This window comes from Nesoenas mayeri, assembly GCF_963082525.1.
Source record: "Nesoenas mayeri genome assembly, chromosome: 1".
NCBI lineage: Eukaryota > Metazoa > Chordata > Aves > Columbiformes > Columbidae > Nesoenas > Nesoenas mayeri.
The window spans coordinates 113,394,138-113,420,444 of NC_137541.1; the positions used below are offsets into that span (position 1 = coordinate 113,394,138).

Sequence of the window (26,307 nt, forward strand, 5' to 3'; positions counted from 1 at the left end):
TGCTATTTATAGCTAAGACTTTTTTCGCTTTCTAAATAAGAATTTCCTAGATAAGAAATGCGTGTGGCAGGCAGATCTAGGGAAAAAAAATGGCGACATTCGGAACAAGTCCTTGTTCAAACCACATCCTCCCATCAGCTAAGGGGAAGATTACTGGTCAAGTAAACTTTGTTTCACATTTGCCTGCAACATGTCAAGAGCAATATGAATCAATTCAGCAGTAGCAACAGCTGGGAAGACTTGGCAAAACAACTGTTAAATCAGCTTAAGATAATATGCAAAAATTAGCAAGCCTTCTTGGAGGAGAAAAGGGCTTATATAAAATAGCTAAAGCAGTACAGCAATGGATATGCATGACTGAGGGCAAAGGGAAAGTAGCAAAAGGACGAAAGAGAAAATACAAGAACTGACAATGGCATGGGTAGAAAGAGTTTGGGCTTCACAATTCAGCAGCTATTCCCTAAGAAAAATAGGCTTGCCCTTCCAAAACAAAAGGGTGAACATTCAGCGTATTCAGTTTGTTTTGAAACATAAAATGTTTCCAATTATGGTTTTTAGCTGTAACAGTTGAAAAGCACTATTAAGTTAGCAACAGTGCTAAAAATAGCAGTAGTTCTGAATCAATTCTGAATAGACATGCCTTGTTTTCGACAGGAAATAGAGATGGACTACATAATCCAACAGATTTCCTTTCCCAAAGCAAAAATGTCCCCCAATTTACATTCTCTAAAGCTTTATATCTATCAGGTAATCATGTGAGAAATAACACTTCACTGGCGATATATTTTACTTCTAATAGAGGAATCTGATACACTTCAGTACAAACTCCACTTATATGCTCTATAGAAAGATAGGGGCGTGATCAAAGCAACATCTTTTAAACCTAGACTAGTATCACGGAGCCATCCTGTATGCAGGGACGTAGATTTCATGGAACTTAAAACAACTATAGGAGAAAAGAAAAATAAATCTGATTTGATTATTTCTTCTTGTTGTTTATAAAGATTTTGTTCTCATTAAGTATTACACATTCTACTGCTAGATAACTGGTTCTGAAATTCACCATTTATTTCACATCTTCATTTTCCTTCCTTACTCTTGTTGGAGCTTTCAGAACTGATTTATTTAATTATTAGGAAGAAAAGAAGGGTCAGAATCAACCCTATAACATGCTTGTCCTTTACAGGCTACTATAAAAGGAATTGTTCTCATGTTGGCGAGAAAACAAGAATTCCTTTTTGTGAAAAGTTACTTGGCTTCACCTTTGGTTTCCATTCAACATCTGATGCAACTGAAACTTTCTCCGCTGTAAACAGAGAGTATAAGCAAAGCAAACACTTCAATCTGGATCTTCTGCATTTTTGGAGAGTGAATAACCATCAGCTGACCAAGCATTTATAAATGTGGCCTTAGAATTTGGTGTAAAAATGTACTGATTTCTATTTTCAGCACTGCTTGCAAGGCTTGGAAGGGTGGGGCAGAGAACTAGCTTAAAATATGTACTAAAACACATGATAAGAGAGAGTTGACTGCACATAAAGTTAAATGAATGAAAGAAATATTGTTGTTCACCTGAAATCTACTGAAAAGCATTAATTCATTTTGGTCTGCTAACAGTCTTCACTGAAAACAACAACAACAAAGAGTAAACCAAACTTGTTTAAATTAATAAAGCTGTACACATCATGTCCACAAATTCACCACCAGTTCATCAGAGGCTGGTACCTTCAGGGTTTCTTTTTCCCCTTGTGTTTTATAGGCAGTTTTAATGACTCCCTTTTAAGGTGGGCAGGATCACAGCCCCTGAGGTGGTCCCACTTGGGTCTCCAGGCAGCAAGGAGCACCTCCATCCTTTCCCGTTTTCCCCAGCCCCAAACAGACATCCTCATGTTTTCCTTTCCTACAAGCTGATCAGCTTAGGGATGGGTTACACAGCCAGGAAGGGTTTGGGAGCTGGCTCGTAATTTCTAAGCCCAAGAATGCAACAGGATAGCTTTATGTCTAACAGCATTTTTCCATGTATTGAAGAAATGGGCACACATCTTCTCAGCTACTCCCATCTTCAGCATCAGTCACTTGCATCAAAATGTGTCATGGGCTCCTATCCACTTATTTACTGCATCCATCATCCAGGAACTTCACAAGGTTCTCTTCAGCGCCTCCAACTATATAACGTTATTAACCTTTTAGGAAATACAATGTCTGCATTAATTTTCCACCACCTCAGCATTAGTTGGGAAGCTCTGAGCTTAGTTCAGAGAGAAATAATTCATGAACAGTCCTTTCCAAATAAAAACTTTAAAATGTAGTTAAAATCAAAACAAAACACAAATTAGAGAGCAAGGTGAAAGGAACTATTGAAGGATTTGCATGTGACAAGAGCAGGAAGAGTGTTGGGAGGGAGAAAGACAGATGGACAGAGACCTCAGAGTTCTCTACAAATCTTTTGATATACACACCATCAGCAGAGTGCTAGCTGGGTCAAAGTAGCAATAAGTCTCACTGCAAAAATGTTTCTTATGAGAAGCTTGTACCTGGTTAGGACCAAGAAGGAAATCTTTCTCTTTTTTTCTTTATTTTCCTCCCTCCCTCCTCCCCTCCTACCCTTTTGGTTTTCCTCCCCCTCTCCTGCCACTGCATTCCATGACATTCACAAGAAAACATTTCTGCTTTGGTAACAGGCTGCAAGCCTCCAAGGACCAGCATTGCTTTCTGGGAGAGAAAAATGTTGCCTCACTCAGAATCCAATCAAAACCTGAATGTACCAAGTGAAAAATAAACCAAGGACATCATTATTCCATCTCATTGTGATTTGGCTTGCCTTCAAATCTCATACTCTGTATATCTGAAATAGCAGCAACGCCTACTTTAGTTGAGCCTTCCAACGCTCTAATCAAAGTATCTTTCAGAATAAAAAGGCAGAAATGTCAAATTCCAATCACCCTTTAAATTCCTTCAATTCCCTGTGCTACACAAAATTAAAAGCCTTACCCGTGGATAATTTCTTCTGAAAACCAGCGTGCATGCATGCAGACGCTCAGCCACGTGGGCAGGTGCCAATTTTAGAACGTGGCAAGGACTGGTGGAGCGAGACAGGGAGGCTCCCTGTGGGCATCCCACACTCATGGGCATGCTCCTGCAGTCAGCGTAATTGATTTTTCACAAGTGATAAAAACTTCCACACCCTATAAGAAATACAGGTTATCAGGAGTCCAGCAGGACAGTGCCACATTTCTAATCCAGCACAGTGTATATTAAGGACATCACATACTGGGTTTGCTGTTTTAACTGGGACACTGGAGAGCAGGAGACCCACAACTTTCTCAGAGTTTACTGATAGCGAGAGAAATAAAATGGTTAAAACAAAAAGGCACAAATGGTTTGATTAGCTTAACTAAAACTCTCTGTGGTGCTCATAATCCTACTAGGTCTCCAGGGATTTTTCAAGATTTTTCAGCAAAGGCGAGGTAAGAAAAATATGATATTTTGGGTACCCATTTATGTCATCTCCACACACAGAAGAGTTTTACGTTTTCTCATTTTTTTTCCTTTTTCTTATTTTTAAGCCTTCCCCGCCCCCCGCCCCCTGCAAACCCTTCGGATACTTAGTAGGAAATACTGCAGAAAACAAAACCACCATTAGGACTAGCCTACTACTGTAATGTATTCCATGAGGTAATTTTTACAACCAGGTCTTTTTTATTATTAGAATGATGCTATTTTTTTTCTGCTGAAGATAATGAACCTTTAATATTGATTTAAGAAATAGAGTATTTGTCATTATACCATCTTAACTGTTACCTTGTATCCAAAATTACAGGAACACAGGCTTTTGTTTGCATAATACTATTTCTTTATTCTTCATATACTTGCAATACTTAGGAACTATATTTTGCCTTTAGGAAAAAGATTGTATGCAACTGATAAAAATATAATCATATGGATACAGATTATTTAGGAAATACAGAATTACAGAGGGAAAGGATCAGGAAACGTCCCAAATATTATCAGCCTCATGCTCTAAATAATACATAAAGCTTAAAATAGGACTTGTGACCAGATCCAAGAAAGATTATGGCTTTCTTAAAATCCAACCTATCTGTCCTTCAAAACACATCATTAAAAATGTTCCGATTTGTTGCACATGTCGCATGTAACCTAGAAGCAAAAGCTCTGTGGTCTTTGCAGTTAGTACTCCAAACTCAAACAAACGCCTCCTTTGCCCCATGTGTGTTTTCCCAGGAAGAGGAAGAATCATGTTCCCTGATGCAGCCCAGCTCACAATCCATGCTGCAAAGCTACACTCTGCTGACCATTATTTCAGCTTTCCACAAAGCTCAGTCTTTGATAAGGCACAATTATTTAAAATTCCTGGTGCTGTTCTGCTTCCCCTGACAGTGATATGGTATTACCACAAGTGCATCCTCCTCAACAGCAACATGATGCTATAAAGTTCCGCTAAATTTATAGAGGAGTCTTTTTCCAGCAGTCAGCTATAACACAGTACAATGGTTATCCTCCTAAATGATGATTAAGCTTTAGGGTAACATTTAATTGAAAATGTACTGTGAAAATCAATAAGTCAGCCTTTTCAAATCGAGGCAGCTTGGTTCACAATCCTGTTCAGTGTGATTTTGTCTAACAGTAATCCATGACAAAAATATATAAGCTTAATCCTGTACCCTCTGGCAATCATTTAAAAATACTTAACCCCTTGGACAATTCTGGGGCTCAAATAATTTCACAGTATTAGTAAAGGGTTAACCTTTTTCTACAAACGTGGTACCTCTTCAGCTATAAATAACTCTGTCTGACCAGTAACTATATTCAATTAGTAACATAATTAAATAATTTCCTCTGGAAAAATAAAAGAAAAAAAAAAAGTGAGGGGTAAATTTCCACAGGATCACCAGTTTTGTATGCTACGTGCTGCCAGACTACTGTTCTCTATGGTTCCCTGCTCAAAAACCATCCTGAAAAGAGCCCCAGAGAGCTGTGATAGCCATGGGCTGTCTGGTGACCAGGGGTGAGAGATCAGACACAAGGTAGGAGTGGACAGGATGAAGGATCCGCCTGCACAAGCTGGGGAGTGCCTTTACAAGTAGTTCTTCACATCCAAGATCCAAAGAAATTTGCTGCCATCCTCCTCCTATCTCAATGAGTTCTCGAAGGCTGCAGCAAATCTGGCAGCTCAGCAGGAGCCGCTCTGGGCCTGCCAACCCAGCACTCCCCAGAAGGTGTGTGTGCACAATGAGACACTGGCACAGGTTACCCAGAGAGTTGGTAGATGCCCCATCCCTGAAGACATTCCAGGCCAGACTGGATGGGGCTCTGAGCAACCTGATCTGGTTGAAGATGTCCCTGCTCATTGCAGGGGGGTTGGACTAGATGATCTTTAAAGGTTCCCTCCAGACCAAACTATTCTATTATTCTATGATCAGCTGGGTTGTTTTGGAGGAGCTGCAGTGTGATCCTGGCACCCAGCACTTCCACAGAGAGTTTATGCCCATTAGCCAAACCCAGACCGTATCTCCGAATTCAGCTTCCTCCCAAAGAGGTGCTGGGTGTGTGCTGTGGAATGCACACCAATACATGGTAATAAGCAGAGACATCTGGAAATTTGCTTCAGAAATGCACTTCTGACCTGAGCTAAAGCATGAACCTAGATGGACCCCTGCTACAGTAAACCCATGATAACCGGTAAGAGACACCGTGTGGCCATGAAATTTCAGGCAAGATTAGTTTATTTTCTGCACTGGCTCTGTTTTGATGATTAATTCTATTTTTGTCACTACTTTGTGCAAATCCAAGTGGAGAAAGAGGATGGCTTTGTGCAATTGCAAGCAGAATTTAGTTCCATGTCAGACTACGGACGCAGAAGGAGGATTATATCTGCTAGAAGAAGAAATACAGCATATGATACTGACTCCCCTAGGGAGGGTGGCTTCTGAGATAAAGTTCACAGTAATCTCATTTTAATTAAAACAAAATGAAATTTAGGATATCTCATTGCTCCACCACTTTATTATTTAGGTGTCGTTGTCAAAGACTTTGCAGAAATCTAGGAAGAGACAGTCACTGCCCCAAGGAGCTTCCAGTCTAAGTCAGGCAGAAGTAAACACTGAATAGCTCATGAAAGAAAGTAAAGCCCTCAGTGGTGAATAAATATGTTTTCATAAAGGTCATTCTCAGCAGAAGTGAGAAGAGAACAGGGAAGGGAGAATCTGCCTTACTGCTGCAGCATGGGATAAAGCAGAAAAGGGAAGAGATAAATGCAGAGGTGCATGGAGGGCTGGAGAGGGACTTTTAAGAAGAGATAAATGATGGATTTAAAAAACAATGCAATGGCGTAAGCAACCACTGTCACCATTAAGAGCAAAAAGTTTTCATCCAGGACAGAGAAAAAGGCAAAGCAACCACAGGTAACAAATAGGAGAAGTGACATGTCCTGAATGAAGGCTGGGGATAAATTTGAGAGCATTATTTTGGACACAGTCACAAAGTGCAGATATGGATTTTTCCTTTTTTATTGAAATACAACTATAAAAAACCTTGACAATATTATACAAAATTATATCAAGAAAAATGCTGTGCCCTTTAAAAGAGTGAGGATACAGGTGAGAGAATCAATTGAGCTAAATAATTCCCAAGGAGTGCTAGGGCAGCTCCCTTTCATTTTAGATATGAACATAGTTACGTGACATAATTTAGCAAGTGATTTAACGGCCCTTGTCATGAATGCTATTCATCTGCTAGATGCAACTCTGGTTTGTTATTCATATTTTTCAAAAGCTCTAACGCAGCTATCTTTTTTCTTTCTTTCACCTGCTACATCTTCAGAGTGCAATTGTAACTTTTGCGCTAAGCAGCAAAGATCTTTCCCCCTTACTTAGCAAGCACCTGCTCAGCTTCTCTTGCAGCACTGTCTTCTCCTCAAGGCTGAGGGTGAGCAGTCAGGGCTGATAATATGACTATCTGGAAAGTGAGTATATAGAATAATAAAGACAATAAATCCTCCTTATTCCTCTGCAAAGAGGACTGGGAGAACAGGTTGGGCACTATGTGGTTTGCTCCAGAGCATGCCAACTTCCTCTTGCCAACAAGGAGTAAAACCCCTTAAGAGAAACCCACAACATTTCTTCTTCCCAACCCCACCTCCAATATTTCCAGAATTGGATCAATCTTTCTCCTAATTATTTAATATATGATGATGATCTCATTATTCTACCCCTTCTTGAACTGCCAGACTGTGTTCAGTAAGTAAAGGAACTGATCACTGCAGGACCTCTCCTAGTGGTACAAAACTGTCTGCAAAATTTATACCTGATTTAAGTTCTATTTACTGCACAAGAAAACCCAATTTGAGTTCATCTTAAAAAATGAGAAAGCAAACTGTGGATTCCTGCACCCTGGAATTTTCCATTTTAAGCTTCTTTCCTGTCAAATGCAACAAAATCTAACATTATTTTCAGGAATTTTCATCAGAAGCTAGTGATCATAGAATCCATTATATGTTATGGGGGAAATGAGAGTGTGCATGTATTCCTTTGGCTGTTATGATTATTAAAACAGAGAAAACCAGGAATTCTACTATTTTAGAGACACAAGATTAAGCCAAAAATGGAAGAGACAGAACAGGTTATAAAACAAGGGCGGGGACTATAGATTAATTCTGGATAACAATGACACTCTTTTTTTCTCCCCAGCATAATCTGTTTTGGGAACCTGGGTGGAGGAGGAAGAAGAAAGATGATCTGGGAGCATGGTAGATGGATTTTAATACTCTCTGTCATTCTTTCATTCTTGGCTGTCTTCAGTCTCTGACTCTTGGCATCCTCTATTTTTCTTCTCATTGCACAGAAACGATAGCTTTAAATTAACAAACAAGAGCAAGTCTGGAAAACATGCCTGTTCTTTTCTGGGAAGCACATGGGAGAGCCCAGCTGCTGCTCACCCTGAGCAAAAATGACACCCCCTCATTCGGTTGTTACCAGACAGTTCAGAGGCCAGAGCGGAGCTCTCTTATCGCCCAGGTTAATATTAGGCAGCGAAAGTGCATATGCCATTAAAGTTCAAAGCAAATGATTAATCCTTTGATGTGTTGCCAAATTAATATAACAACAAAAGTGGTTTTGGGTTGTTTTTTGTTTTTTGTTTTTTTTTTTCAGATATATTGGTCTGTCTTCTCAATTCTTTCTTTTTTAAAAACTCAGGAAGAAATGGTTTCTTTTTCTTCAGTGGAGAACTGGGTACCGTTTCTGAAGTATTTCTTTTATATATAATGTACAGGATATTACGCCCTAACAGAGGCAAAAAAAATCTCTTTATTTAACCCCCCTGGTGCTCTCCTTCTTTAGACTTTGAAAGTAAACACTTTAAAACGCATGCTGTTAGTGGGCTGCGTAGCACTACGCTGCTCTGTCAAAGTGAAAACTGTGAGAAATTATGTCAGTCTGTTCATACTTACAATCATCTTCCACTTCCTCATACCAAAGCATGTGAGCAGACATGAAATCTCTCCACAAAAAAAAAAAAAAAAATAGAGGAAAAAGAAGACAACAGCAAAATATCTCTTGGCAAAGTATATTCCAACTTTGCTGCTCCAGTAGCTTCTGACGAATTAGGCTTGTCCCTGCAGAAGGACAGATGTGTCCCCGCACAAACCTCTGCAGCTCTGTGGAGGAGGGTGCAGAGAGCACCCGGTGGGATGCAGCTGCGGGCTGGCTGCCGGCAGGGTCTGCGTCCCGGGCGAGGAGAGGACGGGATCCTCACTTCCACCCGGCCGGCATGGTAACTAATGCCAGTGCTCTTTGGAGGCCCCTAAATGTTTCAAATTCCAGGACTTGCGCAGAAGCAATGCTCTGTGCTTCCCTCAAAACAAAGTTGGTTTCCCATAATAGGACAGCCCATGCACTCGACATATAAGGCTCTGCTTCCAGGGTGGCATGTGCAATGGTTTTAAATTATGTATTACAGCTTCCCAAAGAACATTTAGCGTTACAGAGTGGGATCAATATGTTTGCTGCTCCCTTTGTGTGGCTCCTCCAAGACCTCTATGAACCAGATTGTCCCCTTCCCCAGAAAATGACCTCCAGCCCATCCCCAGACAGGATCCTCCCTTTTTCGGAGAGGAGTGGTAACCCTTCTGTATTTGGCTGTTGTGTCACAGATGAGACTTTGGGGATTGTAACTTCTCTTCCAAGCAGGGGAAAAAAAAAATAAACAAACCCAAAAATAGTGCTGTGCCAAACTAAGTGTGTAAATACTAACACAGATTGTGACAAGTCAGTAGCTACTTTAAAAAAAAAAAAAAAAAGCTATTGACTTACAATTGACCTTTCCACTCCCAACAAAACCATGCAGTACTGCTGCTATACACAGATCAGAAACGCCCCAGAAGAAGCAGAGGCAGGACTGTACACAAGCTGCATGTTCCTACCCCTTCCTAATGGCAGGAACATCCCTTCACTCCCAAATCCCAAAAGCTGATGGTCCCACATATGTGGGACCTGGACTTATGCTCTCCCCCTACATTCATTCCCAGGTCTCTTTAGTTTATATGGGAAAGAAAAGCAGACATTCACACAATACCTCGGAAATGGACCGTGGCACTCTTCACTCAAACCCAGATTTTTATAAGGTTGCTTTCTACAGTATATACTTTGTATATATAAGGGTCATACATGACCTTTAGAGACAGGCCACAAAGAATCATGTTATTAATTCATGGCTTCATTTGAAAAGTAATTTCAAAAAAACTCACTCCTACACTGTTCATTATTGTTTTAAATCTAACTCTAAAAGTCTGAAAAATGCTATTTTTCAGTTTTAAAGGTGAAAGTGTCTAGTCATAGTGACTACAAGTTTATAAGTAAATTTCATCATTATACAGAAAAACAAACACAAAAATGAAGTGCATAATATACCCGTACAGCCACTGGCATTTTCTACATCGATAGTCAAATTAATACCCCGGAGGAACCTGGATGTACAGTACACGCCAACTGACTCCTAAGGATTAATTTGCAGCCCACAGGAACTGCAAGTCATGAACTGATGTAGAAAATAATCTGAAGCAGAGCAGAGAACATTGTGACAGCAGCAGCATTTTGATTATTTGAGGGAGAAGGAGACTGAGCAAACTCAGGAAAGGAACTGCTTATTGTGCAAAAGTTTTGTTTTAAAATATTTAAGGTCACCCTTGATAGCACATGCTGTCAATAACTGAGGCCCAGTAATGTACTTAAAGAATACAAGTGAAAGTTATCTGGAAGGTAGATGTCTAGTGCTGGAACTGTGATCCTCCTGGCTTCTATTCATTTCAAGGTGACTTAAACTTTTTCTTCAAAACTTTCCAAGTGCCTAAATATCTGTTTCTGAATATGACCAGAGGGCCTTTATCTTGACAGAGCTCTGCAGTCTGTTTTACACCTAACTCCAGTCATAATCCACAACATTCATGTGGCTTATTCATCCTCCCTAACTATGTCTTTGAGACCACCAGAGCATACCCAGATCTGGCTCTGCAAGAAATGCAATGCTGCTCAATATGTTCTTCTAAAACACGGCTCAGAGAAGTGTCTGGGGGTAATATTTACAAGGGCTTACAAATTTAACAATCTTCCAGATGCAGGAAATCCAGATTTGCTTGCCCTCTTCTTTCTGGGGGAGTTCAAAACTCCTGTTTTAAAGAGAGCTGTTGGTCCATTCACAAGAGTGCAGAAACCTTCAGCCTAGAAACATTTTCCCTTCCTCCTACTCAAACTCCTCCAGTCAAATGGGAAAAGGGTCAAGATTTGTTGCATCACAGAGAGAAATGTAAGAAGTGAGTGTTCAAAACTACTGTGGTTTTTGGTTGGTTTTGGATTTTTAGGTTGGTTTGTTTGTTTGTTTTGGGGTTGCAAAGAAAATTGAGAGGCTCTTAAAAATCAAATACTATTTTCAGCAGTTATGAATGCTGTAATTGTGTAACACTGAGAAATATCAGCTCTACTGAAAAGAGGTTTCATGTGCATCTCTCAGTCTCTACCGGCCAGCATGGTGTACATTTATATTCCATGTATAACCTGGAAGAGGTTTATCATTTTGACACATTACATTTCCCTGTTTATAGATTTTTTTTTTTGTCTGAACCAGCATTAAAAGCTCTGGTTCTCTTCAACAACAGAGAGCAAGTCACAGCCTCAGTGCAAAATCTATGTCAAGTAATTAATATAACACCTAATAAATGCTGGTAGTCAGAGGCCACCTGCCTCACTCTTCTTTCTAGATAATGTGCATAGCATGGTCCGACTCATAGCAGCACTGCTCGCTGCTCTGAGACAACAGTGCCTGTGTTACAAGAGGGGAAAGGATCAAGTTTCAAAGTCACAGAGAGGCTGGAAACTGTAGAAAATGTGGAACAATAAAAATATATTTTTTTTTGAATGATTGCTGGCAGTCCTGTTAATGTTGCCTTACTATTTCACAATCAGTAATGGGTTAAATGAAAGAAAATTTTCTTCTTTACAGTAATGGTTAGAGTGATTTTCAGCCATCCATTAACAAACACTTTATACAGGGGTTGTTTATTTTCCTGCTTGAGAAGTTCTTTCAAAATCTGAGTATTGATAAAGTTGAAAATACATCCTTTCTAATAATAAGAGCGTGACAGCAATACAGAGTTGGAGAAAATGCCGAAGAGGTCAGCAGCAATCTGAAAACAGGGCCCAACAATAAACTGCCTGTTCAGGGACCATTTAGGAGACTGGGTTCAGCATACGTCAGTGTGACCTTAGAAAAGAAATGGATTTCTACATCCAAATTTGACAGTCAAGCTTTTTGTCTCAGCAAGCTAAACCAGAAGGAGGTTAGGAGTTGAAGATAATGGTCAAAACTTAGACTGGACATGGGAACCAAGTTCTCAGGTCTCTAACTCTTCTATAGCATATTAAAGGGCTACATAGAAATACAGAGAGTGTTGGGCCAGGGGGTGGCAGGAGGAAAAGCCACAATTGGAAAATTACGTTTTTGAAAGAGAAAAGAAATAATACAGTAGCCAGAATAATTTACACAAGAGGAAAGGTCCCCAAATCAAAGGAGAATTTTATGTTAACAAGCTCCACAGAGCAACAAATCTTCCATCTCACTGTAATTTACTATGATAAGAACACCAAATACCCAACAAAATAAAGTACAACATATTGCCATGTATATCATCTAACACAGCATCTCCTTTCCTCTTAACAGATAAAACAAGAAAATAACAAATAGGTAGCATGCCACAGAACTGATTTACAAATCTCTTATGACTTTTTAAACATCCCAGTGGCACATGTTGTTTGCCAATACACGTCAACATCAGGCAGAGCGCTTACAGCATAAACCTAGGACAGATGATATTTTGATCATAAATTCAGAAAACATTTCAACCTTTATTCCACCCTGTTTTTAACTCCCTGCCAATGCTGACCTAAAAGAAATAAAGGCAATCCAAGCCTGTCGCTCAGTTCAGCCGCTCACTAGGCTCATAACAAGATGTCTCTGTGCTCTTGCCAGTATTTGCAAATCTATCACATCTATCTGTGTGGGAAGAAGTGCTGAGCTCTAGGGAATCTGGGACTGATGTGAGCAGAGAACTGGGATGGTAATCTTTCAAGCACTAATGCACAGCGTGGGGTTTTGCCCTGGTGGTATATTGCCTCTGAGTCTTTTTATTATTCACTTCCTGTTATGGAAAACAAACAAACAAACAAATAAAAAGCACAAGCAAGCAAAAAACCCAAACCAAAACCAACCAAACAAAACCCCTACTTTCATGTCAGCAACAAATGAAAAACAAATCTTCAACAGCTTTATCACAACAGAAGTAAACAGGCAGCTTCTGATTCTCCTCTGAAGTCAGTAAGAAAAAAAAAAAAAGATAAAAAAGGAAAAAGAAAATCTTTTGAGTGTGAGCCATTGAAGAACTTCTTTCTTTTGTTTCTTAGCCTATTTTTACTTCAAAAAGGAATATGTTGTAGATATTTTAGAACAGGTTGCAAGGCTTTTGGTTGGTTGGTTGGTTTTGGAATTGTGGTGGTGTTTTTTTCTGCCTGTATGCTTATTTGATCTGCAGACTGAAAAGTAACAGACAAAAAAAAAAAAAAAATCTGCTTGCTCTAAATTCTGAAGGAAGTAGCAGGTTCTGGCTTCCAGAGTGGAAGATATAAGTTTCTAGTCAGAAAATTAGCAGTCAATATAATGACTAATGCAAAGCCCTCACATATGCAAGTGGCTGTTTAAAAAAAAAACAGCATCCAGTTTACATTCAATGTATTTCTATATCATGAAACACTTCTGTATGAAAACATGCTCTAGAATATGAACAAACATATGACTTGTTTACTGTGTTTGTGCTCTCTCCTATCTCTTTTACGCCATAGTCACTGTGGAATGCGGGTTACTCTTTTTTGGAGTGCATCTAGCACAAAGAAGGTCTGGACTTGTTTCTTCCTGCAGGGTATTTCAAAAAGATGGACCCATTTTGAAATGACTATATCTTTGAAATTGGGTCCATCTTTTTGAGACACCCTGTAGTTCAACATAACAAGTAACACTCAGAACACAAACAGTTATCACTATCAATTTTGGAAAGCTTCAGCTACAGAACAAACAGTCCTTTTTATCTGGGGAACTCTCTTTGGGCTGAGGTCCCAAGCAGATTTATGAGGGAAGTATTTGCTGCCTCTGTTTCTCATATGCATAATATTTGTGCTCTGCAGATCTTTATTCTCAAACCCTGTCAATTCTCCAACCTTAGAAGCTTTCACCTCAGTAGAAATGAAATCAATCTTAACTGGAGTCAGCTGGACTAGACTACTCAGAAGATATACCGAGCCATCAAAAGGAAAGTGTAAGAAAGGAGAGCAAATTATATAAAAAGTAATATTAAGAGTACAAAGAAGAGAAGAGGAAGAAGATTTTAATTACTGATATATGTATGGTAGGAGTCCAAGTAATAAAGAGGAATTAGAATTACTCATTTATGCCTATAAAATATCTGGTCTTAATCTCTCCAGAGAGCCTCAGATGACCAGAAGGGAGAATAGCTTATTAACTAATATTGCTTTCTCTAGATTTAAGCATGCAACTTGGTCCAATCACCCTAATCATCCCACATAATCTACAGAGAGGATCCTCCTCCAGAGGGTGTATGAGCATCTAAAATAGGGTTCTGCTTCAAACTGTCCTTGAGGGAAGGTGTGCCTGGCTCTGGCTTTTTCTTTTCTTGGCCCATCCTTGGTTGCATGTCCAGGCCACAAAAGGATGAGGTCAGACTGTTCCTCTTCTCCCCATCTTGTCAGCATCCACAGGAAGAATATCTGAGCACATCATAAGTGAGACACAGCGTGTCACATCAGGTCCTCCAACTCAACAGAAAGCCGTCTGGTGTGGTTAGGTTCTCAGAGTGACTCCAAACCTTTACCTAATTCTGAGAGCCACTGCAGCTCACCAAAGAGAAGTCTGTATTCAATGTCACCATCAACATGACAGAGAAACTTATCCCAGACCCCACAATGAGTGGTTTCATAAATGCAACTAATAACTTGATTACTTGCATCGCATGTAAATAGTGAAATACTAACCAAATTTTATGCACAGAAGCACATTCACATGCATGTATGTCGCTGAGAGACTGGGTGCATGCACAAGGAAGTGCTGGAGGTGGTAATGTACGCATGTGCATATCTGCACATCTTTTAAGAGGACCCAATTTCACAAGGTTGAAACAAGCCCTCATCAGTAAGGAGAAAGAAGTTAAATAGAGAAACTTGAATGATAATTGGAAAATGTTTGAAAACATTGTTTAGGTGCTTACATGTCATTACTAAGAAAAGAAGTTTCTCTGGGTAAAAACAAACACTCTCAACAAAAACAAATTTAGTCAAGAAAAGAAGTAGGTATTTAAAAAACAAAAGCAAATACAATACATAAGGAGCAGAGGAAAAAATGCCAAGCTGATTGCAAAGAATATCAATAAGGAGCTAAGAGGTAATTGTGAATCAGAGTCAACAATCCATACATATGAGACAGAGAATTCACCTAGGTCTGCAGGCAACTTGTATCAGCTCTGTCAAAGACAACTCAAGGTCATTTTGCATAGCAAGTGTGTTAGCTGCTAACGTAAATGCAGATTTCTTTAGGGAAACACAACTCAAGGGCCAGCCATCTATGCAGTATCCCAGTCACCCCATCATGTACCCCTTTAGCTTTACTCTGCCTCAGTCGATGTTTCAGTTGTGTCCAGTTTTGACATAAAACCTTATGAAAGCCACAGATAAATTGGAGAGCACTTAGCCTAACAAATATCCTACCAGGCAGTCTTCGCTGTAAAGAAAGACTGAGGAAATGTCAAATGTTTAGTTTGGAAAGGCAAAGGACTACATAGCTACTGCCTTTCAGCATCTGAAGATGGCAACACTCTATTTTTCACGTATGCTGAGAGAGACAGAATTTGGATAAAGTCAAGTTAGATTTGATATTAAGAGAAAATTGTAAGAGTACCAAGCTGCTTACATATATGAAAACATAAACACACGGAGGTCATCAAACCGTTTTAAGTGTAGTCTTGTAAGGGAAATTTAACAAATCCTTTCAAAGGTCAATAAATGTATTTGTTAGGTCTCAACCCTTGCAGAAGAAGAAATCTAATGCCTTTCACCTCCGTATTTCTGTAACTCTCTGAAACAAGAATTACAGATTAGTTAATATGACCAGTCACATGCAGTTCAGGTTTGTATTCCTCTCATAAGCAAAATTAATTGTGTTGTGAAAGGAGAGCAGCCCAATGGATACAGGAGTACACTGAAAATCTGGAAACCTAAATTCAATTAGCAGGCTCTGCCAGTCACTCATCATTCAACTTCTGGTTGTTTTCTTGTTGTTGTTGTTGTTTAGGGGTTTGTGGTTTTGTTGTTTGTTTGTTTTTTTCCTCACGTAGACAACAAACACAAGCTAAACAAGTGCTAAACACTAGCATGATTAATTATTGATTAAGATATGTGACAAACTGCTTAAAGCATAGAACTATTAAGGGTCTGTGTTTTAATCACGTTCATTTCACCTTAAGTCTCCCTGGATGACAATTGCTCAAAGCCTTAGTTACAGTGGCAAAAGACCGTCACATTAAATCTGTGAAGACTGGGTTATTATGACAGCAAATTATGATGACAAAATTCTGTTAGTTCAAGTCTAATGAGACATTACTGCACACACTAGGATGAATGTTAAATTATTTCTGTGCGGGTCTATATGCAGGTTAGTACATCAAGATGATGGCAAAATGAGTTTAATGCAAGTCTGCAGAGCTGACATTACAAATGTCAAGATGATTGCAAAATGATGCTGCTGCAAGTGAACTATGATTAAAAAATAGGAAGCTAAACACAAAAATGTGTTAAGGAATGTAAAAATAAACCTGTAGAAAATGTTACTTAAAGCAAAAGGCAGACTGGATGCCACTAGTGCTGCAAACCAATTCCTTGCCAGGCTGGTCAATGCTTATCAGGAGAGCACAAATCCAGGATGAGACTGCCTTACAAGTAACTGCCTACAAATTCTTACTAATAGAATCATTTGGATTTTTTTTTTTTCCCCACTAAAAAAAGAGGTAATTGATTGTAGAACTATAAGTAACTTTTTGAAAAAGTGTTCAAGATTATTGTCTTATGATACAATCTGATTCAATTGGGAAATTCCTTCCTAAATTTAATCATATAGATGTTTTTCTCTCTTGTGTTCTGGCAGGTTTAGAAGCACATGACTAAAATCCAAATTATCCATTTGGCCCAAAAGAAATTAGTCCAGGTAAATTCAAATACATAGAATCTACAGCATTATAAGAATAAGGAGATTATATATTTAATATGCAGAGTGCTCATAATATTTTAATGTGATTAGATCTGCTAGTATATTTCCTTAGTGCAATGTTTTATCAGTAATTCTCACACATTACCAAAACAAAAACAAACCAAAAAAACACATTAATTCAAAACCTGAAAATAAGTTGTTGTTGTGTTTTGTTTTTTTTTTTCTGCATTTAAAGTCCTTCCTTCTTCCTGCCATCTTTCTATCTACTGCTAAATACAAGAGGTGCACTCCATTTCCAGTTTGACAACAGCAGGTAATTGATATCATGAAGACTGACATATCTGTCTGTCTGTCTAGCTAGCTATCTGTAATGTTTTCCATACAAGAGGAGGAGGTGCTGTATCTTCTTATCCAGTATGTGATACTCAATTCCTGACAAATTACACTGGTGAACTAAAGTGCTTTGGTTAAATAACAGGCTTTGTCAAGGAGTTTAGTTAGAACCTGACCTTTAAGTGGAAAGCATGCAAAATTTTCTCCCATATGTAGAGAAGAAAATGAAAACAATATTTTTCTTGCAAATGTATTAGTTTTTATTGGAAAAGTTACCCATCCTATTCAGCAAAACAACAGAATGAAAAACTCTCACTAATTAATTACAAAATAAATCTTAAAAATGTAACTTATTTCAGAGATAAGTACAGAGTGGCTTGTGCATTTTTCAGGATTTTCAAAATAGCTCCATGGCTAGTAAATTAGTAGTCAGAGTACAGGAAAGGAGATCAAAATGATGGTTTCAGTACTCCAAGTCACCCTCAGACTGAAATTAGTAGGAGTCATTATCACTGCATAAATTACATTAATATTCATGTAGCTTTTGTGGAGACATGCATACATAGCACTTCAAGGCATGCATTTTTTAGAAGACTGGGAAATCAGTACAGCCAGCTACTCACTAATTTGTCTAGTTGCAGTGGATCTGCACAACTTCAGCTACCTGTGAATCTGACCCGAACATAGGAAAGAAAACACAGACTGAAAGTGATAAGGGAAGAACCATACAGTGCACCTTCACACTGTCTGATGGTTTTAATCATACTAAATATATTCCAGAGAATTTATACATTCTGATGGAATGAGATGTGTAAAATTCACTCAATTCAGTGATGTTCGCTAAAACAGAAAAAGATCAGACAATCGGTAAATTTACTTAACAATTTTTTTTAATCATTAATTATAAACAACAGCAATCAAATGTAATTTATGTATTATTTTGACACAGAAAATGTCCAACTAAAGAGTTTTGAAACCGAAAAAGTCTATTATCCAAGGAATTATTTCAAATCTTAATTGTTTTAAAACATTTAATTTCATTAGTGCACCTTAAATTACAGGTTCATTGGGCTTTTTTTGAGCATGTTAGTTGCTTATGCAGTATGTATACAAATGCTTATGTGATTAGACCTGAGGGCTGATGAAAGTCCAAAGGGATTGTGTGCTGCGTGTTATAACCTACTTCCTCTAAAAACATTTCATGTAAGTTTAAAAATGTAATTTAGATCAGAACTGGGGCAACTTTATTATTAATATGGAAACCAGAAATACTTGGCAGTCTTTTCTGCTATAGATCCTCTTACATTCAGCCCAGGTTCCTACTTTCATATGAGCAAAATGTACTTCAAACTATTTTTATGTAATAAATCATGGATTATGCATGTTATGTAAGTAAAACTAGTTCGTGTATTAACATTGGAGAAAACGGGCTAAATTTTAAATTCTCTAAAATTAATCAATCCATGGAAGATAGAGTAGCATGTCCCACATGGTAGACAACAGTAGCACAGGGATTTAGAGAGTAAAGGATTGGTTACAATCTCTGCAGACTTTATATGAGAGCTGCAGATGCCTGAACTTAATTTATCTAATACTGGTTTAGGTGCTTCATGGTAATTTGCCTGACCTATACTCATTTATCCTGAAAGGCACAAGTCTCTCATAGACACTAGCTGAGAATCACCAGTCCAAGTCAGTAGTTCCAGCCACTGTCAAGCATATTTTAAATGGCCTGTGTTTAAATATGTGACTTATTCTGTATCAGTGCAGCACAAGTAATGATTTTTTTTTCTTTTTAAAAACAAGAAAACAAACAAACAAAACAAAATAAAGAGTTCAAAGTACTCTGTCACTCAGCAATCATTCCAATGACTTTTTTCCTAGTTTGATAAATACCCATATTGATCTTCTCATAAGGATATTCTTCACTTAAACACAGATGCATCAAAGTCTACCAAGGCTACAAATATAACTGAAAGAAATATGTTTTAATGTAAAACATACAACTAGACTTGAAATGGTTTTATGATATTTCAAGTACAAAATGCATTCAAAACCACAATAAGTATTTCAGCTACTGTGTAAAACTGTTTCAATATCAGCTAGATCAAAGGTGTCAAATGCAATGCCCATTTAAAAACAAACAAACAAAAAACTCTTCTGGAACTAAAAACCAGTATGTCTGATCATGATACCAGTCTAATTTTCAGAAATTACAGTAAGAATAGAATTAACAGATATATATATATGAAGTAGCAGAGAAACTGATTTTGCAGAGGGAAACCACATTTCATGTATCTGGAAGGGTTCTTTGAAGGAATCAGTGAGCACACAGTCAAGAGAAACCTAGCTTATACAATTAAAAGAATTTTCAATACTGTTTCTCATTAAAGACCTGAAAGAAACAAAGATGTAATGGGCCAAGAGATTCACTTTCTGTCACGAATATACAAGTTGTTAAAAGACAAAAGGGGAAAAAAAAAATGCCAAAAGCATTCATCGTTCTCAAAGGCGTGTGTCACCAGACAAGTTTCACAGAGATAACTGCCAGGGCTGGTCAACATGTAAGGTACATTTATATCATTACATGAGTCTAGAAAAAAAGGCAGCAACTTTCAAGTTTCCTAATAATGCTAAGGTATTCAGGGAAATAAAAATGAAAGCTGGCTGCAGAGAGATGCAGAAGAGTCTCAGAGTGTCAACGAGGCGATAAAAAAGACAGATGAAATTCAATATCAAGAATATGTGGAGAAAAAGAAATCTCAACTTTACGTACTCAGCATGGGCTCTGAACTAGTTATTACCACTCAGGAAAGAGATCTTGGAGTTATAAAAGGTCTATGAAAATATCAACTCCATCTTAGAAGCTGTCAAAAAGCAAATCAAATGCTGGCCATTACTATGACAGAAATAGAGTGCACCATACTAAATATCATTATGGTATTATTTAAAGGCTTCAGATGTTCATACTTTGAATACTGTGTGCTGTTCTACTTCTCCTGTCACTAAAAAGATACAGCAGAAAAAGTAAGGACAACAGAAATGATTGAAAACTGGGGAGAAATGGCTTCCGTATAAAGAATGACTAAAGAAGAGTCTTCAAGGTAAGGTGAATGTGAATGGGGATGGAAGTTAGGTCCTCTGAGCCTGACAAGGAAGAAGAGATTGCCCAGGGGATGCATATAACCAAGCAAGGAGCACAGCATTACAAAAAACAACGTGTCAAGGGACTAGTCATCTCAACTGTGCCAGAGAGGGGCTGAGGCCCAAATAGGAAGATACAAGTCCAGGAAGAGGTCCTGGCATCATTGCTGGCAGTTCTCCAAAATCACTGTTTCAATGTGCAGAGTGGACAAAAAGAGCTGATCCGATGCTGGTCACCCTCTGTGCTGCAAGCAAACCAGAGTGGTTTGTTTGCTGCTACAGAAGCCTGTGGGGTGTCCATACCCAAAAGGCTGTATGCAGTTCTGGTCTCCAGAATGATGCAGTGGACTTAGAGAAGAGCAACTGGAAACAAGAAAGGGATGGAGCTGCTGTCTTACAAGCAGATAGTCAAAAAGCTGAGATCGTTCATTGCGTAGAGAACACTCGGGAGATAGGACTGAAGCTTGAAAAGCGTGAAGGGGGTGAACAAGTTGCATAAGGAAGTTATTTACCAAATCTTGCAGCACACCAACTAGGGGTATGTAATGCCCAATTGGTTTAAAAGACAATAAGAAAGTATTTCTTCAGCCAGTGGCCCATCAGCTTCTGGATCCTGCTACCCAAGGAGGTTATGGAGGCAGATGTTTATCAGCTGGTTTTAAACAGGCTTAGATAAATTCATGGACAATGGGTCTATAAACAGATACTAAAAGTAACAGGACCAGAATGTAACCTCTAGCATTTTTAATACAGTAATTGCAGATTCTGGGGTAAGATGAGAAAATAGACCTCAGAAAGTGGCCAGGCTCATGTGCTCTCTCTAACATCTCCCGTTGCCATTTGCTGGAGAAATAATCCTGGACTGCATGAACTGGTCTGACCCAGTAGGACATTCTGTATGAACTTCAGTTACCTGAAAAGGAGCGACTGCAGCTGAACATAACTGAGGTGTCCTAAATCATGAGTCTTTACACAAGATGGACAGAGAACAATTTCTTCAGCTTCTCTCTTAGTACAAGAGTTGGATACAAAAGAGATGAAAAATGAAAGAAAATCAGCAGGTAGCTGGTTCAAAACAAGCAAGATTGATAACTCTTCACACTACATGTAGCTAAATTATGGGATTCTGCTACTGGATGTTGCAGATGTCAAAAGTTCATGACACCTAGATGCTGGTGAGCCACCCTGGGAGCTCAGCCTTTGCCCCAGCCTGCTCCCCAGCATCAGCAGAAACCCAGCATGGGCAGTAGGTCTCCTCAGACACTCCTCTCAGACACTCAATCAGTTCTGAAAGGAAAAAGGAATTGGACACATCCCTTACCTGTGCCCCTCCTCAAGCAACAAGTAACACTCTGCAGACATCATACCAGCTCTTTTCACCCCCACAGATGCAATCATATCTTTATTTCCTCCATGTCGGTGCCTCTTAGCAAAATGCTGCTGGTAAGCTTTGATGGGAACAGTACAACACAGGTTTAATCACTGGTATTAGTCCTGTCTTTTGTAGTTACAGCCACCTCCGAATTGAACAGTGCTGTGTGTTTTAGTACAGCAATGTTTTAATGACCAAAAATTAAAGAGCTTTCCACCTTTTTACCATAAATCCTGCTTTCAAGGGTTTATAATTTAGCTGGGAAAATGCTCACAGCTGAAGATCAGCATTCAAAGTCTCAGTGTGGAGGCAGCATTTCATTTCAATTGTGAGGGAAAACAGTATGTCATATTTATAACTATCAATAGAAGGCTTCTGTGGGGTTTTTTACTTTCTGGATTTTTTTTTTCCTGGTATGAGAGATTTCCTTGTTTCAGATTAAGCAACTGGGTATATTAATAAGTGATAACCGCTGAGGACAGCATGATCAAGAAGACATAACTGCCTATTAAAATAAAAGATGTTACAAAATTAGTTTACATTTTCCACAGTTTTACAAGAAACACAAAGATATAATTCTGTAAAGCATAACAAAACAGTCATCACTACATGACGCAGTGTTGACAAAACTGTAATTGATTTTGAATATTGACTTCATACCTTTATATTCAGGAGAACAGATAGATACTAACACTAGGGAGATATGCAAGACAGAGGAATCCTTAATTTATCATTTCCAGAATCTTATATAAAAAAAAAAACCCCAACATTCTTCACTTCAGAGAATTCACAGATTAAAAGAGGATACCAACCTTTGCCTTCCAGTTCTCAAGTTGTATTGGTTTTTTCCACTGATATTACTTCAGAAATATTTACTAATTATGTCATCATTATATCAAAATATCTGGACAAAACAGCAGGGCATAAGCAATCCAGGAGGTTCCTGGAACGTGTTGATGGTAACTTCCTTCTCCAAGTGACAGAGAAGCAAAAGAGGAGAGGTGCAATGCTGGACCTTGTTCTCAGCAACGAGGGGCTGTTGGGGAATGTGAAGCTCAAGGGCAGCCCTGGCTGCAGGGATCATGAAATGGTGGAGTTCAAAATCCTTAGGGCATCAAGGATGGCACACAGCAAAGTCACTACCCTGGACTTCAGAAGAGCAGACTTTGGCCTCCTCAGGGATCTGCTGGGTAGAGTACCATGGGATAAAGACCTGGTGTTAAGAGAGGCCCAAGAAAGCTGGTTAACATTCAAGGATCACCTCCTCCAAGCTCGGAAGCAATGCATCCCAATAAAGTCAGGCAAGACCACTAGGAGGCCTACATGGATGAACAGGGAGGTACTGGACTCAAACACAAAAAGGAAGCCTACAGAGGGTGGAAGCAAGGACAGGTAGTCTGGGAAGAATTCACAGAAATTGTCTAAGAAGTCGGGGATCAGTTTAGGAAAGCTAAAGCCCTGATACAATTAAATCTGACCAGGGATGTCAAGAGCAACAAGAAAAGCTTCTATAGATATGTCAGTGATAAAAAGAAGACTAGGGAAAATATGAACCCTCTCCAGAAGGAAATGGGAGACCTGGTTACCTGGGATATGAAGAAGCCTGAGGTACTCAACAACTTTTTTGCCTCAGTCTCCACTGGCAAGTGGTCCAGCCACACTTCTCAAGTTGCAGAATGCAAAGGCAGGGACTGGGAGGATGAAGAACCACCCACTAGAGGAAAAGATGATGTTTGAGACTAAGGAACCTGAAGGTGCACAAGTTCATGGGAACTGATGAGATGCATCTGCAGGTCCTGAGGGAACTGTCAGATGAAGTTGCTAAGCCACTATCCATCATATTTGAGTAGTCATGGCAGTCTGGTAAAGTTCCTACTGACTGGAGAAAAAGGAAACCAAACCCTCATTTCTAAAAAGGGAAAAAAAAAGGAAGACCAGAGGAACTACAGGCCAGTCAGACTCACCTCTGTGCCTGGCAAGATCATGGAGCAGATCCTCCTGGAAACTATGCTAAGACACATGGAAAATACAGAGGTGACTGGTGACAGCCAACATGGCTTCACTAAGGATGAATCATGCCTGACAAATTTAGTGGCCTTCTACAATGGGGTTATAGCTTTGGTACATGAGGGAAGAGCACTTGACATCATCTACCTGGACTTCTGCAAAGTATTTGACACTGTCCTGCACAACATCCTTGCCTCTAAATTGGAGAGACATGGATTTGATGGGTGGACCATGTGGTGGGTAAGGAATTGGCTGGATGTTCTCTCTCAAAGACTTACAGTCAATGGCTCAATGTCCAAGTGGAGACCAGTGGCAAGTGGCATTCCTCAAGGGCTGGTGTTGCGACTGGCACTGTGTAACATCTTTGTTGGTGACATGGTCAGTGGGACTGACTGCACCCTCAGCAAGTTTGCCACTGACACCAAGATGTGTGGTGCAGTTGACACGATGGAGGGAAGGTATGCCACCCAGAGGGATCTTGACAGAAAAGCTGTGGATGCACCGTTCCTGTAAGTGTTCAAGGCCAGGCTGGATGGGGCTTTGAGCAACCTGGTCTAGTGCAAGGTGTGCCTGCCCGTGGCAGGGGGTTTGGAACTACATGATGTTTAAGGTCACTTCCAATCCAAACCATTCCATGATTCTATGGTCTTGTTTATTAACATAACATTTTGATTTCTGCTCCTTTCTTCCTACTTGCAAATATACAGTATAATGTAGTTGTCCAAAGTCTCAAAACATGCATCACATACACACCTATCTCTGTGGAAATCAATTCATGGCATGGGAGAATAAGAGGTTAATTGCATTTCCACCAGAGGAAGAGAAATAATATTTCCTTCTCTCAAGAGCTTCATTGGAAGCAGAGAGAATGGGAGAAAGCAGAAGGAAATAACGACCCATTAGAAAGTACCATCCCTACAGATTGATTAAAAAACCCACACTGAACAATAAAACCTCATATATGTGCGTGGGTGTATATAAATATACAAATATATATACACATGTAAACATACACAACTACAGTATCATTTTAGAGTAGATATATAGATATGGGATGTGGGAGGACATAGACTCATTGCACCATGGAGTTTGACAGAAATAGGGTTATTGCTATACCTAGTGGTGGAACAGGCTTCTAAGTACTTCACTTTAAATGTATCTAGAAATAAGGGAAAGCTTAAGTCCACTGAAGTCTTCTGTGTAGTTGCAGTTCACAAAAATACTTCAGTCCTTATTCCACTAAGGGATAAGCATATCTCCTTCCTTGTTGACAAACTGCATAAACCAGCTTAGAGCTTTTTAATGCACAGCCATCAGCCTAGTCACAATCTGGTGATGGATAATGCAAGTCATGAACCATTGTATGTGTTCCTTCTGGTGGCAGTTCTTAATTTCTTTTCTAGGGAAACTGCTAATCTATCAATCTTTGAATTGTCTGTGTCTAATCCTTGCTCAGGAAATACCTCTTGACATAATCAACTTTATCAGTTATGGCACAATAACTGATCTCTCGCTACAGAAGAAAACATTGAGATGGCGTGATGGAATTACTACAGGAATAGTTTGCCTGTCCTCTATATCATTCCTAGACTGTTAGGCCTCGGAGCTCAATATAGTTCAGAAAATTTCACTGATGGGCACCTTCAGGGCATTACTGCCAGATTATCATCCATTATTTGATGACAGAATATGTTATAAACACACACAATTGTTTGAAAGGTACTAATTGCAATGTATGCTCTTGTGTTAAGCTCTTGCCAGCAGCCGTCTCAAAACTAAATCCCTCCAATGCTGTTTTCAGGTGCATGAATATCATTAGAATATTCCCATGGCAGCCTGAGATGACGACTCTGTACTCATCTTCCAAGTGAATCCCATTGTTCGTTCCAGTTACCTTGGTGGTTTTCTACATGAGAGACTTTGTGCAAAGTAAGGCTGCATTTGAATTTACTGCTCAGTAGGTACTTCAGACAGACTTCTTCTCACATAGACATCTTAGTGTGAGGAACCTCTTTCTGCCTTAACTCAGAAAATGGTGTTATCTTACACAGTGGCACTTTTGGGGCTCCATAAAAAATGTCAGATGAGGGTTGTGCTATCAGCACACTGTAAAAAACACATTAGCGTTTTGTGTGCCTTTTTACACTTGTGGATATGCCCTTATAGATTATCTCTTTTTCTATGTCCTTAAACTGCTTTCTCCTTCAGCCTCACCTCTGCTATTTAAAAATAAATAGCCTGCCATTGTAAGGTAAAGATTTATAGGCTCTACCAAAAATATCTTAAGTTTCAAGTTCAAGAGAGGCCGAGCTTGTCATGCATTAAGCCTGGTTTCAGTTGCCTGATCCATTCTGCAGAAAGTCTATCCTAACAATTGCTTTTCGTAACAAACTTCCTAGAAAACAGCAGTAAACCTTTGGTGTTTTAAAGGCATCTTTTAAAAATAATTTCCTCAAAAAGTAAAGTGTTGTTAAAAATACATCCTCTTATGTACAAATAGCAGTCTGTTGATTCAAATGCAGTATAAAAACTTCCATGGAAGAAATATATCTTTGAGACAAATGGGGCAAGAGATTCCAGAACTCTGGAAAACAAAAAAAAAAAAATAATAATAAAAAAAA

General features: G+C 39.0%; 1 protein-coding gene across 5 annotated transcripts in view; it reads right to left on the reverse strand.

Annotated features, from left to right (window-relative positions):
• Positions 1-26,307, reverse strand: part of DMD (dystrophin) — a gene marked incomplete at both ends in the record, with an annotated part of 1,256,016 nt that overhangs the window by 1,071,538 nt on the left and 158,171 nt on the right. The window contains one exon of one of the 5 annotated variants that reach the window (XM_080362522.1): positions 8,468-9,613. The exons of the other annotated variants lie outside the window; for them this stretch is intronic. Coding sequence (XP_080218648.1) covers positions 8,468-8,510 — 43 coding nt within the window. Of the gene's footprint in view, positions 1-8,467; positions 9,614-26,307 lie in introns of those variants that run through there. 5 annotated transcript variants of the gene reach the window in all.